At 37.5% G+C, this 18,960-nt stretch overlaps 2 protein-coding genes across 7 annotated transcripts in view; one reads left to right on the top strand and one right to left on the bottom strand.

The window, feature by feature from the left end:
• Positions 1-18,960, bottom strand: part of dpep1 (dipeptidase 1) — a 33,131-nt gene that overhangs the window by 11,930 nt on the left and 2,241 nt on the right. Inside the window, exons 1-2 of one of the 4 annotated variants that reach the window (XM_058401832.1) lie at positions 13,183-13,220; positions 11,317-11,379 (exon numbers count right to left, since the gene is read on the bottom strand). The exons of 1 other annotated variant lie outside the window; for it this stretch is intronic. Coding sequence is in view for 1 of the 3 variants with exons in the window: in XM_058401831.1 (XP_058257814.1) it covers positions 11,317-11,416 (100 nt within the window). In the remaining 2 variants the exon portion in view is untranslated. Of the gene's footprint in view, positions 1-9,620; positions 9,750-11,316; positions 11,424-13,182; positions 13,221-18,960 lie in introns of those variants that run through there. 2 more of the 4 variants (XM_058401831.1, XM_058401833.1) reach the window with 2 other exon arrangements.
• The window catches only part of sult5a1 (sulfotransferase family 5A, member 1), a 75,481-nt gene that overhangs the window by 55,133 nt on the left and 1,388 nt on the right, over positions 1-18,960 (top strand). Inside the window, exons 2-7 of one of the 3 annotated variants that reach the window (XM_058401841.1) lie at positions 6,641-6,785; positions 13,770-13,986; positions 14,091-14,299; positions 17,551-17,677; positions 17,770-17,867; positions 18,706-18,886. In XM_058401841.1, coding sequence (XP_058257824.1) covers positions 13,848-13,986; positions 14,091-14,299; positions 17,551-17,677; positions 17,770-17,867; positions 18,706-18,886 — 754 coding nt within the window. In that variant the 5' untranslated portion in view covers positions 6,641-6,785; positions 13,770-13,847. Of the gene's footprint in view, positions 1-6,640; positions 6,786-13,504; positions 13,538-13,585; positions 13,987-14,090; positions 14,300-17,550; positions 17,678-17,769; positions 17,868-18,705; positions 18,887-18,960 lie in introns of those variants that run through there. The other 2 variants (XM_058401840.1, XM_058401839.1) reach the window with 2 other exon arrangements.

Here is an 18,960-nt window from a genome sequence, read left to right as displayed (position 1 = left end):
GAGAATATTGTTGGGCGTGGCAGTAGACAGTTTGGGTCATCCACATCAGCAGAAAGAGGGACACTTGTGACCCTTGCTTGTGCAGTCAGTGCAATGGGGAATATGATCCCACCTTACCTTGTATTCCCTCGTGTCCATTTCAAAGAACATTTTATCAGTGATGGCCCAGCTTGGTGCATGCTGGAAGAAGACTTTATCGTGTTTCTGAAGCATTTCCAACACCACACTAAGTCCTCAGTGGATGCTAAAGTCCTGCTTATACTGGACAACCACTCATCCCATTTGTCTCTGACAGGAATAAATTACTGTAGAGACAATGGAATTGTCTTGCTTTCCTTTCCACCTCACTGCTCTCACAAACTACAGCCACTGGATCGTACTGCTTATGGTCCTCTAAAATGAGCTGTGAACTCCTTCTGTGACTCATGGATGAAGAGCCACCCAGGGCTGGCAATGTCAATTTATGACATTCCTGGGATTGTTAGGTTGGCCCTCCCTTTGGCAGCAACACCAGCAAATGTGCAGTCAGGTTTTAGGTGCACTGGCATTTGGCCATTTTGACTTTGCACCATCTTTGGTGACAGATCATCCTCCTCCACCCACTGCAGCTCCACCAGTTCCATCTGCCCTGCCTACACCTCCTGCAGATCCTGTCTCCAGCTGCTGTTGCTCAACCACTGCCATCTGTGCTGCCCACACCTGCTGGAACTGCCCAAGAGACACCTTCCCATATCGATTTCTCACCTGAGACCCTGTGACCTCACCCTACGACCTCCGTTATTTTATTACTCTTTGTCTTTATCAGTTTAACCAATTTACCTCTGTCTGTTCACAAATAAAATAAAGAAATTGCAGTATGATGTTATATAATGTATTTTTTAATTACATTTTAATGAATGTTGCAACTGTCCCTGTGGACTGTTGCAACCGTCCCCTGTTAGGGGGTCAGTTGCAACATTTCACTTTGTCTGTTAAAGTTTACATTGTTCATATATTATTACACGTACGGATGTTACAACAACGTGGGTGAGTATCTGACAGATTTAACTGTAATATATTAAAATTTTGGATTTCTACTAAAAACAGTCACTGAGAAACTGAAGAAAATACAAAAAGTGTTTCAACCGTCCCCGCTCTCTCTACTTGGGTTTCTTCATCCTTTAAATCTAGCATTCATTTCTACCTTTCATCCATGTAGCAACCTACAGTAGGGAAACCTAAAAGCTTACACAAGCACTGCAATAGAATCATGTTTACAACAAGTAAGCAATAAAACACTTACAGGAAAAAAAAACAACTGACACAATGGTGTAATGGAGCCCAATGTTAAGTAAGTTACTATTTCACCCCTAAAACTGGTCATTTTCCAATTAAGGCATATGTGAACACTTCACCTTATTAACTATTTCAGTTACACCATTTTTGTTTTGAATCTGAATCTGGGATGTTAATTGCCCTCTTAGAACTTGTTGAATGGTTACTGAATTTTGAACTAAAAATATTGAACTAATAATATATTGAGCACACATCTAACCATCAGACATGCTCGTACACTGGAAACCATCATTTCCTCCATTTGTCTGCTAGTATTGAAAAATGAGGAAGATAAATACAGGTATTATTAGTGTTCCTGGTTAAAACAACACCTTTTACATGATTACATGATATGAGGAACGAGACAGACTTCTTTAGTTCCAGTAGAACACAATTAAAAGGAAGTCATAAGACAAATGACCATTAAAGGCTGTGGCACTGTTTATTCCTCAAATCCGATTAGTTCTAAGATGCTGAGCAGCAGCAAAGTAGGTTATTACTTCGGAAGTATTAATCTAAGCTTACTAATAAAGGAATGTTGAACAACGTCATTTTTTAAGGAAGGAAATGTTATAATCAGTGATATGTTGGAACTTTATGTAAATAAATGATTATTTAACATTTACGGAAGGAGTCTCCACTGGTAATGCTTTGTACATGTTGGGAAAGGGGTTTGCATTTTCTTGTTTCGCATTATTTTAAATGATGTATCATTTATTAATACATGGAAAAAGTTTAATTTCTGGATAGTTGCTGAGGTATAAAAAGAATTAAATACATACCTCAGAGTTATAATAGTATGGGAAATTAATAAACTGGGTATGGTAACAGTAACAGAAACACTTTGCATCGGTTGCAAAACTCCTCCCTCTTCAATAATTATTTCCCTGTAACAGTACATTGTGATATTTTTATCCCTGATTTAATATGCTCTATATATAGTACACTACATGGCTAAAAGTATGACCTTTAGGTCCTTCTAAGGACCATGCTTGACCACACCCCCTTCACCGTGCCACACACATATAATGATATACTGATTGATTTACATATAAATATGTAAATCATTTTTCTGTTAGTTAGTTCTTTATCATTACATTAGTCTTCTTACTTATTACATTAAGTACTTCTATATTATATTCTTTAACCACCACATTTTGACCAATATACTGGTGTTTTTTCAGTATCAGTTCAATTAAATGAATGATGTTCTGGCTGTGAGTCTGATATAAAATGATTCAGGACTCTATTGGCTTTCAGTGTGTTTTAGAAGTGTGTTTTTCCCTCTGTTGGATAACCTTACACAGAATTTTAGTGGTTGAAGGTAAGGCCTTCACATTTTTGGCTATTTTAGAACAAGCATTTGGGACATCTCAGAGAGCAGAAATGGGTTTGATATCCCCATTTACTTTGAAGATAAAAATAAAAAATTTGTGTGAAGAAATATTTTGTATTTTTGAAACTTTTCTATGAATATATTGCCGTTAGTAGGTTAGGGAAAAACAAAGAGAAACACAAATTCTACTACAAAAACTACAAACTCTTAAATCCTTAAATCTGCTTTCATTAAATAGCACTATATGTGTGACATGACAAAGAAATGGTGAACGTGGTCAGAAGTCAAAAAGAGATTTATTACCAAGTATCTTTACACACACAAGGAGTAAAGTCAAGCAGCTGGATTTGAGCAAGTTTACAGTTCATGTTTAAGCTAATACCATTAACCTGGGTTTCAAGTTTCAGCAAATTTCACCCGAAAAACCAGACGAAACATCTGAAACTATTGCAAAGATTTTAGAAATATGAAAATAGAGATGTTGTGCAGCTTCGGTTCTCACACCTCAGCATGTTTATCTTTTCACCATATACTGTATGTATTTCCTTTCCTGTTAATTCTGTTATCATATATGAACTTTCATGTTATATTTTTCTTTGTTTAACCAATCAGCATGAAGGTCTTTATTTACTTTTGTAAAAAACACAAGCCCTGTGCAGTGAACTAGTGTATGTTTCATGTCACACTTTCATTCACTCAGTATTGCGAACAGAGCACTCTATATATCTACCTTTAAATATTTTTCAGTTAAAGAACTAAAAAAGGTCCAAATATCTGTAAAAAAAACAAAAAAAAAACAAACAAAAAACACAACAACAAAACATTTAAATGGTTTGTTTTCAGTGCTTGATCTGGCTTGTTATCACATGACTAATGCTAAACACAATATTTGAACAGCACACATGATCAATAATAAGGACTAATCTACCTCTGGCTCTACGAAAGTCGAAAGCACATAATGTTCTCCATTTGTCGTAGCCTGTTTCTCATTGCACGTCTAATTGCAGCTAAATGTTTGTTCTGGATAATGAAAATGTACAGCCATGTTTACTTTGACATGCTACATATGGTTGTGCATCATTTGGTCAATTTGCTATCTGAAGCAATATAACTGCAGGTTTTCCTTTTCTTTACATTATCCATTGTCACATGTCTTCAGTGATAACAGCTATAAATAAATGCGCTCTGACAGAAGATGAGTGAGAGAAAGCACCGCACTGTGTAAATAAAACTGAAGTCAACAACATGCTGTGTGTTATTTTGTTAGTATTAGTATTATTTAGTTAGTATTTAACACCTCACAAAGAATAGCCAATTTTATTACGGTTACTTTTCTCAAAATATATATATATATATATATATATATATATATATATATATATATATATTTTGTGTGGTTCGCCGCCTCTGACTACTCCAATTATCCAATCAAAGGACGGGAAATTGCTGACGTAATCGTATGCCTGCTAGATGGCCCCAGTGACACCAACTCAAAATCTGGTTAATGTAACAATTTCATTGCCACTTATTTTAAGCTACGGGCGCCTGCACTATTGATTCTGAAGGCCTTAAGGCAGATTTTTTTTCACCTTGGCAACACATGATGTCAGCCACTAGCTGAAATATGATTGGATAAATACTCTTATCAGAAATATACACAACTGGAACAGCGCAACCAAGAGAAAAGCAATGAAATGTAGAGAATAGACTATTGGGAATAATTTAATACACATTCATGGAAAAATATATCAAATATATTCAAATGCAAGTCAGTGATTCAGATCACTGCTGTTAAGGCCAGCAGAGAACATCTTGCTGGCCCTGACGGCCCACCACTGCTATAGACATATGTTTAAAATCTTCTGAAACTGTATTTTTTCAAGCCCTTATTTCAATCTTCTTTAACACAGAAAGCAGTTAACATTTCATAATTCTTACACATTAAGTCCTTGATTGTGGTGTTGTCTTTCTTCTTTGATTCTTCAATTTACTGGAGTAGGTCCAGCTTTTGCTGTTCCTTACCTACTCCTGCAGGACAGTGGGGAGAAATACCACTTCTCCTTTCCGTGCTTTTTTAGTATTCTCTAAAGGTGTGCTGTCATCAGGGTGCTTGTTCTTGAGCAAGTTGCAGGTTACTTCAGGTAATCCAAGACTTCTGAGCTTTGACCTGTAGTTTCCCATCTTGTACTTAAGACTATACAGCCACCCGATCCAGTCGTTGCGACTGCCTAATTCTGTCAGACAAGGGTGTTCTGTCATGGTGTTTTTGGACTAAAGCTTCTGCCACCTGACCATCCTGGAGGCCTGTGGGGTACGGTGTGTAGCTGTACATACAGTCTCCAAATTTTTCTGTTATCACAGACTTGACCCAAGAATTGTTCAGCACAGTTATATTTTTTCATAAATTCTTCATTGGCAATCCTCAGAATTGCTTCTGTTGCGACAGAAGAGAGTGGAATGATAGTCATAGTCTCCTATGTGGGCTTCCAAAAGGAGACAGCCAAACAGTATCTTGTGAAGACACTGATGAGGCATAGGTCGGAAATCTGCTCTCATTTTTCAGTAGCAGAGTGTGAACTGTAATTCAAAGACTTTACTTCTGTCTGGTTTTCAGTCAGAGTTGTCAGTGTAAGAATAATTGTCGGAATGATCACAACTTTAATTGCCTCCTTGTATTTAATCTTCCAAAAGCCTTCCAAAAGCCTATGCCAATGTTCTATGAAATATTATGAAATAACTTAATTTCCCAGTTATAGGACCACCTTTGTTCACACTGCAGCAGAGCAGAATTTGCCTTTATAGTATGAACATGTAAATCATAGTTGAAGAACAGACACATACTGAAAGCTGCATTTCTCCTCTGAAATATACTCTACAGGCTAAGTTATCTTGAAATGTTCCCTAAAACATTTTCCTTCTTAGATTCTGAAGAAAAGGGACCATCTGGGACAAAGACTGTGTGTAAAGGATTAGAGTGACAGAATTTTCCTACCAATTCAGTAACAACAGCCTAATCAAAAGCGCAATTATTTTTTTTAAAGAAATCGTCAATTAAATTTTGAATATGCTGAGTTGATACACAGATTAACTGAAGCTGTTCCAAGTCATCAAAAACATTTGGCAGAAACATTATAGTTTCTTTCCAATTTTAACAAGAAAGCACCAATATTTTTCACTTGATGCTTCTATTTCACAACCCAACTCTAATGAGGTGTCTATGTCAACTTGACCATGTGATTGAAAAACCAGAGAGAGGTTTTCATCTTCAGTAAATACTGAATGTTTAGAAATCAGATCAGTCTTAAAGTCTTTCCAGGAATAGAATTTGTGTTTTCTACTTCTGTGTGTCCATATAGTTCCACATCCATCAAAAGCACACTCTATGGTTTCATATTTTTTCCAAGTGTAAATTAATATGCTGAAAAAAGTCTTTTGTTGGTCACAAATTTTATATCTGAAAGATTGAACAACTTTACACTCTTCAGCTTCCTGTGAAATGTGGGATCGACGTAGGCCACCCCATGTTATGAAGGAGCAAAGATAGTTTAATTGAAGACAAGGTACTCTATATCCATGACCAAAAGTACCGCGCTTCACTCGATAATGCTTGAGAATTGTCCCTTTTGATGAAGCCACAAATATGCAGAGGTTACATCCCATAAGATGTCACCTTGAGACGTGTTTTTCTGAGCTCCGCCAAGCTGACCTAAAATTTCACTAAATTTTCTAGATTTTTATCCTAAATCCTATTATATTATAACTTTTTATAATATCTTTATTAGCCGATAGTATCCTATAGTATTGTCATTCCAAACACTTTTTATATCACTAGTTTTATTTGTTTTCCAGATCACCCGCTTATAGCCGGTTAGCCCATTAGCATGCTAACCCATTAGCCCGGCTACCACAAGTTTGTTTATGTTTTTCATACCAGTTATTTCTGTTGTACTACTGCTCTTTAACACTGTGTGGGTTTGCCTTTGAGTGCAGGTGAGGATTCTTTCAAGATGCACTCGGTGGACATGGAGCTGGAGGCTGTGGAGAAGCAGATCCGCGACCTACAGGTGAAGCAGGCCCAGCTGAGACAGCGGAAAGCCGCGATGGAATCTTCCCAGCTGATGCTCACCTGTCCCAGGTAAATCTGCGGCGTGAAACAAACACTCCCACAACCTCAACTCCACATTTCTCTGCCCAGGCTCAGCGCACCTAGGACGCAGCCCACCCAGGTTTCATTCACTCTGGCGCTGGGGTACCACGGAGCCTGGATGCAGCGGCAGTGGAAGACACGAGCCAAGCCCCAGATGAAGACCTCTCCCCCTCTGCCGCCACCCATTTTCGAGATCTCGACCCGCAACCACTTCGCTCCCCTTCGCGAGACGGTGATCATCAGAGACTCCATTGTCTGTCCATCGTAAATTTGTTAATAGCTTTCGAAGTAATTTAATCACAATTAAACCTGACAAAGGCCAAATAAGTAAAGAAAAACAATTTCTTAAGTTCAGGCTTCTCAACATTAGATCCCTTGCACCAAAAACAATTATTGTTAATGAAATGATCTCAGATTATAGTTTCGACGCACTTTGTCTTATCGAAACCTGGCTTAGACCAAATGGATACATTGGTCTGAATGAGTCTACTCCGTCAGGATATTCATATAAGCATGAGCCCCGTCAGACTGGTCGTGGTGGTGGTGTCACAATCATCTATAACAATTCCCTTACCGTTACTCAGAAAACAGGACCCAGGTTTAGCTCATTTGAAGTTCTTATCCTTAATGTTGCACTCACTGACCTACATAAAAGATCCCTACTATATCTTGCTCTGGCCACCGTGTATAGACCCCCGGGGCCCTACACTGATTTTCTTAATGAGTTTGCACATTTACTCTCAGATCTTTTGATCAGTTTTGACAAAGTGTTAATTGTTGGAGACTTTAACATTCATGTAGACAATGATAATGATGCGTTAGGACTCGTATTTATAGGTTTACTAAATTCCTTTGGGGTTAAACAAAACATTAATAGACCGACTCATCCTTTTAATCATACGCTAGACTTAGTTAGATCACATGGGACCAATATAGCTGTTCTACCTCAAAACGATGATATCACAGACCATCACCTCTTAGTGTACACTCTACCTGTAGAACATATTAGACATGTCTCTCCATGTTATCAACTTGGTAGAACTATTACTCTGACAACTAAAGACAGACTTACAAGCAATCTATCAGATCTGTCTCAACTTCTAACTAGACCCCTAAATGCAGATGATTTAGATGAAGTAGCTAACAGCATAAGCACTATTTTCACCAGCACACCAGACACTGTTGCCCCCATCCGACTAAAAAAGGTTAGAGATAAAACACCTGCACCAGTATAATAGTCATACTCACGCCCTCAAGACAGCAACCCGTAACCTCGAGCGAAAGTGGAGGAAAACCAAATTAGAAGTTTTTAGAATTGCATTTAAAGACAGTTTGTCCAGCTATAGACAGGCTCTAAAAGCTGCTAGGGCCGAGCATCTGAGCAAACTGATAGAAATAAACCAAAACAATCCCAGATTCTTATTTAGTACAGTGGCTAGACTAACAAAACATCAGATTTCTGGAGAGTGTATTTCAGAACAGTTTAGTAGTGAGGACTTTATGGATTTCTTCACTGAAAAAATTGATAGTATCAGGAACAAAATATTGGATGTTCAACCTTTGACAGCATCCAGTGATCTAGACCAGCCTAAAGCTCCACATTTAAAGCTTCAATGCTTTACCAGTATAGGGCGGGAAGAGCTATTTAAACTTATCACCACGGCTAAATCAACAACGTGTTTGTTAGATCCAATTCCAACTAGATTGCTGAAAGAAGTCCCAAAATCTCTCAAGTTAGCAGTTATTAAGCCTCTTCTTAAGAAACCGAAACTAGACCCTAATGAAATATCAAATTACAAACCTATTTCAAACCTTCCGTTTATATCAAAAATACTAGAAAAAGTGGTGTCAGCCCAGTTATGCTCCTTCCTACAGGAAAACAATATCCTTGAAGAATTTCAGTCAGGTTTCAGGCCCCATCATAGTACAGAAACTGCACTAGTTAAAATCACAAATGACTTGCTTTTAGCTTCGGACCAAGGCTGCATCTCCATTTTAGTCCTGCTTGATCTTAGTGCTGCATTCGACACTATAGATCATAACATTCTCGTAGATCGCTTACAAAATCACATAGGTATGCAGGGACAGGCATTAAAATGGTTTAAAATGGTTTCACTAGCATTAAAATGGCCAGTGAAATACGGAGTCCCACATGGATCAGTTTTAGGACCTCTGCTTTTCTCCGTATACATGCTTCCATTGGGTAACATCATTAGAAGGCATGGGATTAGTTTCCATTGTTATGCCTATGATACCCAGTTATATATGTCAACAAAACCAGATGAAATATCCAATTTGTCTAGATTAACTGAGTGTGTTAAAGATATTAAAGATTGGATGACCGATAATTTTCTATTACTAAATTCTGATAGACAGAGATATTACTTATTGGTCCAAAAACCAGTACACAGAAGCTCTCGCGTTTAGAAGCTTGCATTTAGAAGGATGTACTATTACTACTAGCTCAACAGTGAAAGACCTGGGCGTAATATTAGACAGCAAATTGTCCTTTGAAAATCATATTTCCAATATTACAAAAACAGCCTTCTTCCATCTTAGAAATATTGCCAAGCTTAGGAACATTTTATCTGTATCTGACGCTTAAAAGTTAGTTCATGCATTCATGACCTCCAGACTGGACTACTGTAATGCATTACTAGGTGGTTTTCCTGCATCTTCAATAAACAAGCTACAGTTAGTCCAGAATGCAGCTGCCAGAGTTCTTACCAGATCAAGAAAATATGATCATATAACCCCAATATTATCATCCCTGCACTGGCTACCTGTTAAATTTAGAATTGACTATAAATTAGCACCACTTACATTCAAGGCTCTAAATGGTTTAGCTCCCGCGTATCTAGCCAGTCTTCTAACACGTTACAATCCACCACGCTCTTTAACATCACAAAACTCTGGACTTCTGGTAGTTCCCAGAATATCAAAGTCCACAAAAGGGGGTAGAGCGTTTTCGTATTTAGCTCCTAAATTTTGGAATAGTCTTCCTGACAGTGTTCGGGGCTCAGACACAGTCTCCCAGTTTAAACATAGACTAAAGACATCTCTTTAGCCTGGCATACATTTAACACATCCCATAACCTTGTACTCCAGTACATCTGATTAAATGAACATTATCATCTAGTGCTGCTAATATTATGAACAGCAGCTGCGCTAATTCTGTTCCACTTGTTTCCCTTCTTCTACCCATGCCGAGGCACACAGAGACTGTGCCTTCTCCAGTGGCATCCGGAGATGGACCAGCTCCAGCCGGGTTCTGCTTTGTGAGGACTGGGGTATTTATAGCAACGTGGCCAACCCTATGTGGACAACAACAACCTCCTTATTAATTTACATTCTCCACATGCTGTATCGGCATCACACAAGTGACTACATAAATGCACAATATAATCACACTCTCTGGTGTCACCCAAATGAGGATGGTGAGGTCACCCTTTTGAGTCTGGTTCCTCTCAAGGTTTCTTCCTCATTCCATCTATGGGAGTTTTCCCTTGCCACAGTCGCCTCAGTCACCTCAGGCTTGCTCACTTGGGATTACATCTAGGACTGTTTGTCTGTTTATATGTTTGTTGTTTTCTTATGTTGTTTCTTATGTAAAGCTGCTTTGAGACAATGCTCTTTGCTAAAAGCGCTATACAAATAAAAGTGAATTGAATTGAACCTAAAAAAAGATATGATATAGTGTTATAATTGAGAGATGACTGAGAACTATAGGTTACATCACAAAAATCTGTAAAAAATTTAAAAACATGCTTAAAAAGAATTTCAAATGATGCATCATTTCAATCCTCTCCAAATTCAAAATGTCCAAATTAGCACTTTCAGTTGCTGTATCCAATAATTAATAACATTTGGCCTAATCGAGGCACTAGAGGAAAGGTCATGAGGTCGACAATGTGTCTTACAATTATTTGGGTAACGATTAGATGTGAAACTTTATCTGCATTTTGTAGATGTGTGCGCGGGTTTAGTTATATAGTCATACAGTGAGCCCAGTACCAGCACACATGCTTTTCTATATCCCATCAGACAGCAACACAGTGGCGAGACAGACAGGATTATTCGACGGCACACCAGGATTTGTCTTGACATGTTTGTTAGCCAATGAGACAACAGCAAGTCTAGATACAGCTGCCGGACAGTGGATACACTGGGCAGATATTAGTTTTTTTGGCCTGCAGTCCATCACCCAAGCAAATGTACAATGACTGCACAAACAAACGCAGGAAAGTCAGATGAAAAACTGGACATTTATGCATATACTGCGCAATGTTAAAACTGAAATTTCTCCATTGGCCACGTTTAGATAGTGGTTAATGTGTTAGCTAAGCAGTTTGATTAGACAAATTCAGGATGAAACAACAGGAACTATTTCAGAAAGTAGTTAGCTAGCTAACATACCGCAGCGTGACTGCAAAAGTATTTAAAAAAAATTGCAGCTTGAGGTTGTTTAGAATGATTGCAGGGTTACTATATCATTAACATTTCTTAGATAGTTACTCACCAGAATGGGCACAGAGTTTTCCAGGAGCTTGCGGGTGCGGTGGTTTCTCATAGTTAAGGGCAGCTGTAAAAGAAGCAGCGATCTCAGGAGCAAGCTTCATTTGCGTGCAGTTGATGTCCACATGGTAACATTTCTATACTTAATTTTTTACATTGTTGAGGGAGATTAACAATATTGATGTGGAATGTGGAATAAATGTAGTTCTTAAAACAGTTACAATTACATTTACTTCCTTCTCAAATATTTTGACTGACAATTACCAAAACTATTAAGCATATTTTAAAAATATAACTTATAAGTCAAATGTTCATTTCCTATTGTAAAAAGGAACTTTACTTAAATAATGAAAGCACATTTTAGCCGAAATTAACCGTTATATTTTTAGTCATTTATTTTTTGTATGTCCATCTCAAAAATTCACCTAAGTTATATTCACAGATTTTATCAAGGTATTACACCTATTTATTATTGTGATATTTACTAAGGCACTGATTCATTTTGAGCTTCCTAGAACATTCGCCATAATGAACTCCTTGACCTTTGCAAAAAAACATGTACAGTGGTCCTTAGTAAAGGACTAAATTTTGACTCAAAAACAAAGTCATGTTCACATTTTGCATGAAATGAGGCCATTGCGAGTCAGTAGGTCAGTCTCTATATGTTTACATTTATTATCACGTTAGTTCTGTCTGGACAGCATTCAGCCATTAATGTACTGAAATTTTACATTTACTGCTTTCAAGCTGAAATATTTTGCATTTTTCTTGTACATATCTCAAGCTTAAGTACAATTCTAGCAGCTGGTTACATACAAGAGTAAAAATTATGACTGTAGGACTTAAGTCGTTGGTTCTTTGGCTTTGGAGTAACTAAATACAGTATTAATCTCAATAAGAGATCTTATTTACCAAGCTGGATATGAACAGATTTATTCATAAATCGCTTATAGAAATATTTATCTACAAGAAATGTTTGTACTCTCCCTATTCTCCTGAGTGTGTGTATAATTGTGCACCAGGCAACTAATTAACTAACGAATTGAGTTTTTCAAATTGTCATGCCATTTGCATGGAGTACAGCACTGTCATACACCGATTACTTGTCTATCAAGATCACATCCTCAGGCTAGTTCACTAGGTCAGGGATTCAGAGTACCACTGAGAATATTCAAATTAAAATTCTTTTTGAACCCACGTACACAATAATATGCAGTGAAATGCTTTATCGACTGCCCATGCTCTAAAAATAAGAATATACAAAGAATAGATGTTAAAAAAATCACTATATTACATATTACATATTATACTATAATTATTTTTATAAAGCATTTGTTTTGTATCATTGGAATGAATGAAAAGGTATGAGAGATAAAGACAGTAAGCAAACACTGATCTGTGATGAAGGCAAATAAAACTTTCCATTCATTAACATGTGCACATGAGTAAGAAAATCAAAGTTCCCCAAACCATTTTTAGGTCGGGTGGATATTTTTTTAGGTTTCTTTGTTGTTGTTTTTAGTTCACTTAGTTACTTAGTTAGTTTGTACAACATGACTAAATAATGGAGAAACAAGACCCATTGTCTGTTAAAGCCTAGGGAAGTTTAGACAATTCATTTAAAAACCTTTCACCATTATTTTGTGGTCATAATTTAAACTTTTTCCTAGTAGACGTGTCAAAATAGATTCTAAAAAGTATTGGTTAAAGCCAAACATGGTTTGGTTTTGTCATCTCTTTTGTCTTGCTACCAAAATACAGCCTCATATACATATTTTTTCGAGATCAGCAAAATATGTCAATGTAAATGTCATGCCAGAAAGGTTACACAATAATGTGCATGCATGCTCAGTGCTTCATATGAACTTGCCTTCTCATGCTCATATCTTCATCTTCCTGTTGTCTGTGTGCACACTACTTGTTAAATATAATATCTTATACCCATCTATTTTAAGAGCTGAGGATAGCGTGACTCCTTCACATGATAGTCCTATTTGATTTTGTCTATTTATATATCATCAGATGTGTCACTGTAGTCTCGATAAATGCATTTCACCAAGTGCTTTTCAGGTAACCAAATGTTCACTGACATGCTTAGCAATGTTTTCAGCAGCTTAAAAGAGTAACGGTTCAAAGGATGAAGCATCTGACAGGCCACTACTCAAAACTACAGTCGGAAATTATCAGATAAGGTGGCTGATATAAACATGCAGCACAAAGGTTCTGTATCCTGCTTCACTCTCTTTGTCATGTAACAGGAAAGAGTATAGAGATGTATGGAAACTTCTAATTCCTCAAACTAAAGGTAAAATGACTGGTTTCTCAGGCAATTCCCATTAAGCTGTGTATCAGTTTCAAGCTGCAATGCAAGGTCAGAACTATTTTGGTTTATTGTTTATCTGCCTCTACCCACTCAGGAAAGTATTTAAATCTGCCTTGACTCGTACTTCCTCTCAGAAACACAAGTACACGTCGACAGACACTCATGCTCAGCGAGTGAGAGAGAGAGGGAGAGAGAGTGAGAGAGAGAGAGAGATGGCTCGGCTGGATGTTACAGAGACTTTTAAGGGCATCACTTTTCCTGGACACTTGCACACTCAGGAATCCCTTCTCTATGCTACCAAGTTTAACTTTCAAGATACAGACATTTTGATTGTCACCTTCCCCAAATCAGGTAGGTTCAAATTCAGATTGGATTGTGTGTTTGTGTGTGGGAGTATGGTGTAGTTTTAGTCACTGGTTTTTATCTCATTTTGAAATTATTCCTCTTTACTGTAGGGACAACATGGATGCAAGAAATTGTCACACTGGTATCATGCAAAGGAGATCCAGTAAAATCTCAAACTCAGCCTAACTGGGTACGAGCCCCATGGATTGAGCAGTACTACTGCCCTGATGTCCTGAAGGCTTCACAAGGACCTCGAGTCCTCACTACTCATCTGCCATACAAACTACTGGCTCCTGCACTCCAAGGCTCCAAGGCAAAGGTACAGGAACTCTAGTCTGCTGAAATATCCAGTCCACTTATAGTATTGTTGTTCTGTAAACCTGTCAGTCAAATCTGTTAGTTTATGACTCATGTTTAATTGGAATTACTGTAAAGCAGAGTGTAATCTCAGGTGCGGTTCCACTACATCTTGGTATTTATATTGTTATTAGGTGTGGCTTCTGTTTGACTGGTTGATTACACTGGTGCCTCCTTCCAAGCTTGTTATTGTAGGAAGGGTTGCCTGAAAAGTGGGTTATGTTGTGGAAGTTTGGAAAAAATAGCACACTTTTAGGCACAGGCAAGAGTAAAAGGTTTCCAATTTATTTGTACTGCTTCGCAACAGGACTCAGCGCTCTCTGAGAAACCTCAAAGAGTAAATGCCGCGATCATTCGTTACGCTGTGTTTTTATAAACGTGATTCAAATACCAAATCAAAGAAAGAAAAACATTGTCAATTATTTTCTACAATACAACACCTGATTACACCCTTACCAAGATCTGCCTAAGCTGATTCACAGTCTTGAGTCTCACTATCTCTTATCCAGTGCATTCTGACCCTCTAACAGTTCACACAACATCTGGTCACAAACAACTTCTAGTCATGTACACAGAAGTTCAGAACTTCTTCCTTCACAATTTTCCATCACAGTTATTTCTAGAATAAGTGATCACCAGGGCCTTTGTTTTAAAGTAAATAACAGCCCATCCAGGATTATGATATTTTCAGAGTTTTTGTTGTAATTGTTGCGCCCAAAATGCTACATGAATTTACATGTTTTTCCTTGAATCAGAGAAATCACAAGCACAGGATTCTTCCTTTAAACTCCAGAGACATATGCACTGTCTTTCTATGATAGCTGTACACACACTGAATTCACACGGATCGAAGACAGATTTGGCTGAACGCGTGCATTGATGGCATCACACAATGCATCCTGGTCCAACTCTGTGCAGGATTGGCAAAAAACAAAACCCATTCAATTCAATTTAATTCAATTTTTTATTTGTATAGAGCTTTTAACAATGGACATTGTCTCAAAACAGCTTTACAGAACATAAGAAATATAGAACAAAAAGTTCAAGATTAATATTAGACTTATATTTTAATTTATTTGGATTTATCCCTAATGACCAAGCCTGAGGTGAGGAAAAAGTGTGGCAAGGAAAAACTTAGATGGTAAGAGAAAGAAACCTTAAGGGAACCTGAGAGGTGTAAGTGGATTTGATAAGAGTTGTATCGTATTTGATAAAGAATGGAGTTCATTAGAATCGTAATGTAGATCAGAAATGCGTGCGTAATATGGTGAACCTCTTTCCCATGCAAAATCTGCAAAGGGTACTGCTTCTCCTATTGCAAACATTTTGTTCTAGATTCAGTTTTATTTCTTTTTGTGTTTTGGCTGTAAAGGGCAAAGACCTATTTTTCCTAGACCTGGCAACCCTACTCTTAAGATGACATTTAAATGATTCTGTTGAACTAGTTAGCTCGCTAGGGAATGTAAAAACGTTTAGACACTGTCATGATCTCAGTGTGTAACTACAGCTTAGTACCTCACTTGATTTAATGGCTTCCCTGAAAAAAGAACAAAGAGAATCAGATGCTTGAGCAAAAAGGTGTTATGTAAAATATACATACATCACTTCATACACTGCAAAATTCTAACTCATGATTGGTCGTGGAATGGAGCAGGATCTAGATCTTATCAGTAAACATGCCCATCAATCTAACAGGGTTACATGAGGTTACTGAATCGCAGGTGCAACAAAAAACTGGGTCAAACTGGAAATCAGAAACTAAACATACCATTGCAAATGAGGACATTGCAAAATGGAGGAAATTAAATTTGACACATGATCGTAAAAATAATCATAGAGACTAAATCATGAGGTAAATCTGTGTGCAGACAGTCAACAAGTACAATCAGGAGTCAAAACAGGAATCAAAATGTAAAAAGAAAATACAGATACTGTTAATGAAAGGTAGAATGGGCTATAAGTGAAATTTCAACTCCACCAGTATGTCTAGATAACTTGTGGGTATGACAACAATTTGCTGTTCAGCTACTTATGTTTAGCTAATATAGTTGGCTAGCTTTCATGAACAGGTTTTTTGAGTGTAGTTGGACACCATGTGACCTCCATCTGAAACCATGATGCTGTTCAATATTTTTGAGATTTTACTCAGGTGAAAGATTCCATTGCAGCTAAAATAAAAATACAAAATATTTAGATATGAAGTACAGAGGGTTCTTCTTTTCAGACTAGATGGGATTTATACCATAGCTGACAGTAGAAGCAAATCCTCCCAGGACTCTTATTCAAAATCAGCTCATATTTATCACACACAGTGTTTGAAATAATATATGATCCCACTATCTGGTGTCACCCAGAAAAGTTCAAATTCCATTCAGTGTCTCTAAAGGTTTCTTCCTCATCCTCATGTTTATTAGAGATTTAGATCTACATCCTGGTTTCTGTACAGCTGCTTTGTTGCAACGTCTACAGTTAAAGGCACTGTATGATTTTGAGCAAATTTAATTTAGTCTCTGGATATGATGTCAGAATTAAGTGTTTGGCTTATAATATAAACATATTCCCCTTACTGCTGAACCGAAAGTCCAAGAAGTAAAAAGAATACCTCATTGGATTTTCCTACATTTGTAGAATCGAACCAAACTTTCAATAGTAACCTTCACTGCAGGGGATGGAGTCAGACCTCATCCAGATCCTCCTACCTAGATCAGGTCCAGCTCAACCCCCTGGAATTTTGGTTCTGTAGCAGGAACTATCTGCTTGTTTCTGAACAAACAATAGAACCTTTTGACAAAGTGTAATTATTTGTAAAATGCAGTCTTATGTAGCCAGACCTTCAGACTGACAGCAGTAGGTCTGGACTCCATAGCAGCTTTTCTTGTTCAAGAACCGCCCAAGCGGGTAGAGCAACCAATCACAGTTAGTTTTGTTCAGTGTTGTGTTTAGGGGTGTGAAAATGTACAGTTGATGTCCCTACAAAAACAGACTGGCGTGCAAAAAGATCTTTCACTTAAGAAAGTCCTGCAGATTAATAAGTCTATACCAACAGTTTGGAAAAAATTCAGTTTCCACCTTGTGTACAATATACATCCAGCCAAACTGGTCATTGGCATGACTTCTTAGGCTGTGACTATGTAAAGTGTAACTCGCATAATTTAATTGTCTGTTTGAATTATATTCCACCTTTTTTATAACTTCTGAAATGTCTGTTTTCAGGTCATATATGTTGCAAGAAACCCTAAAGATGTCATAGTATCTTATTACTTCTTCCACAAAATGGCAAATTTCCTAAATGACCCTGGCCCATTCTCCGAGTTTCTGAGCTCTTTTCTGGATGGAACAGGTTTGCAAGCTTTTTCTTTTTTTCATTTTACCAATCAGCTCAATAAATTGCAATTAGATTTTGGTCTAAACGTCATCTTAATTTCTTTGTAGTGCATTATGGGTCTTGGTTTGATCATGTGAAAGGATGGACCGGCAATTCAAGAAACATTGAGAACTTTCTGTACATCACATATGAAGAAATGTGGGAGGTAAGATAACTCTGTAGAGCTACTTGTACTGTACCTGGCTCGTCAGGATATGGAACAAGACGGTTAAAACAAATACACATTGTTGGTAGTGTTAGGAAACCATTATAGTTAAGCCGTATAGAAAGGGGTCTCATTATAAAAACTATTAAAGAACTATTACAGAAACACATGCATGCATATACACACTCACTGAAAACACAAATATTTTAGGAAATGCCATTCATGCTTCTTTTTTCAAGAGCCAGTCAAACCACACAAAACTTCTGGCTCTTGTTCCTGGAATTTGTCAAGTCTCTGACCCTTTCTTAGTCTCGACTGATGACATGTCCTGGATTATCCCCACTGCACAAAAATGTAAAGTTTGCTTAACCAACCCAAAATTGATGCTGCTGTCAACCACAGGCTGCATTCAACAGTCTGGGTTATAAACAAATCAGCTCCAGACAAAACAGTTGTTTGACTGCATTGTGGTGCCAAAAGAGTTCTCCACCAAGCTAAGCAAATAAGATGATGTGGAGGGTCATCTCAGCAAGCCAAAATATTTTGAATTTGGGGAAATTTATTTTAGATTTCCAATCATGAGATGCAATATATGATTCTTTAGCTTGTTATAACATGCAAATTTCAAACTTTAAACTGGAATGCTTTGCTTCATTTCATTAAACTGTACTGCTGGGAATATGTACTGATATACATGACATGATAAATAATGACTTCACAAAATCTTTGATGATAAATTATAGCTTTCTTCTCTATAAGAGGTTTGTAAATTCAGTTCTAGATCACTAACATGGATTCTGTAGCAAGTAAATAGTAATATGGGATTGCTTTGGAGCAGGACCTGCGTGGTTCCCTGGAGAAAGTGAGCCGGTTCTTGCAGTGCCCCCTGCTGGAGCAAGAGTTGATCAGCGTTCAGAAGACCTGCAGCTTCAACACCATGAGCGAGAACAACATGGTGAACTACACCCTGGTTCCTCAGGAAATCATGGATCACAGCAAGGGGAGGTTCATGAGGAAAGGTAAGACTTTCATAAATGATATGTCAATTATTTCAAATAAATTCATACATAGCAATGGGTTAACAGAATTTTTT

Source organism: Hemibagrus wyckioides, linkage group LG10 (assembly GCF_019097595.1).
Source record: "Hemibagrus wyckioides isolate EC202008001 linkage group LG10, SWU_Hwy_1.0, whole genome shotgun sequence".
NCBI classification, from domain to species: domain Eukaryota; kingdom Metazoa; phylum Chordata; class Actinopteri; order Siluriformes; family Bagridae; genus Hemibagrus; species Hemibagrus wyckioides.
Note: the sequence above shows the minus strand (reverse complement) of the source record. Positions and strands in the feature narration are given on the sequence as shown.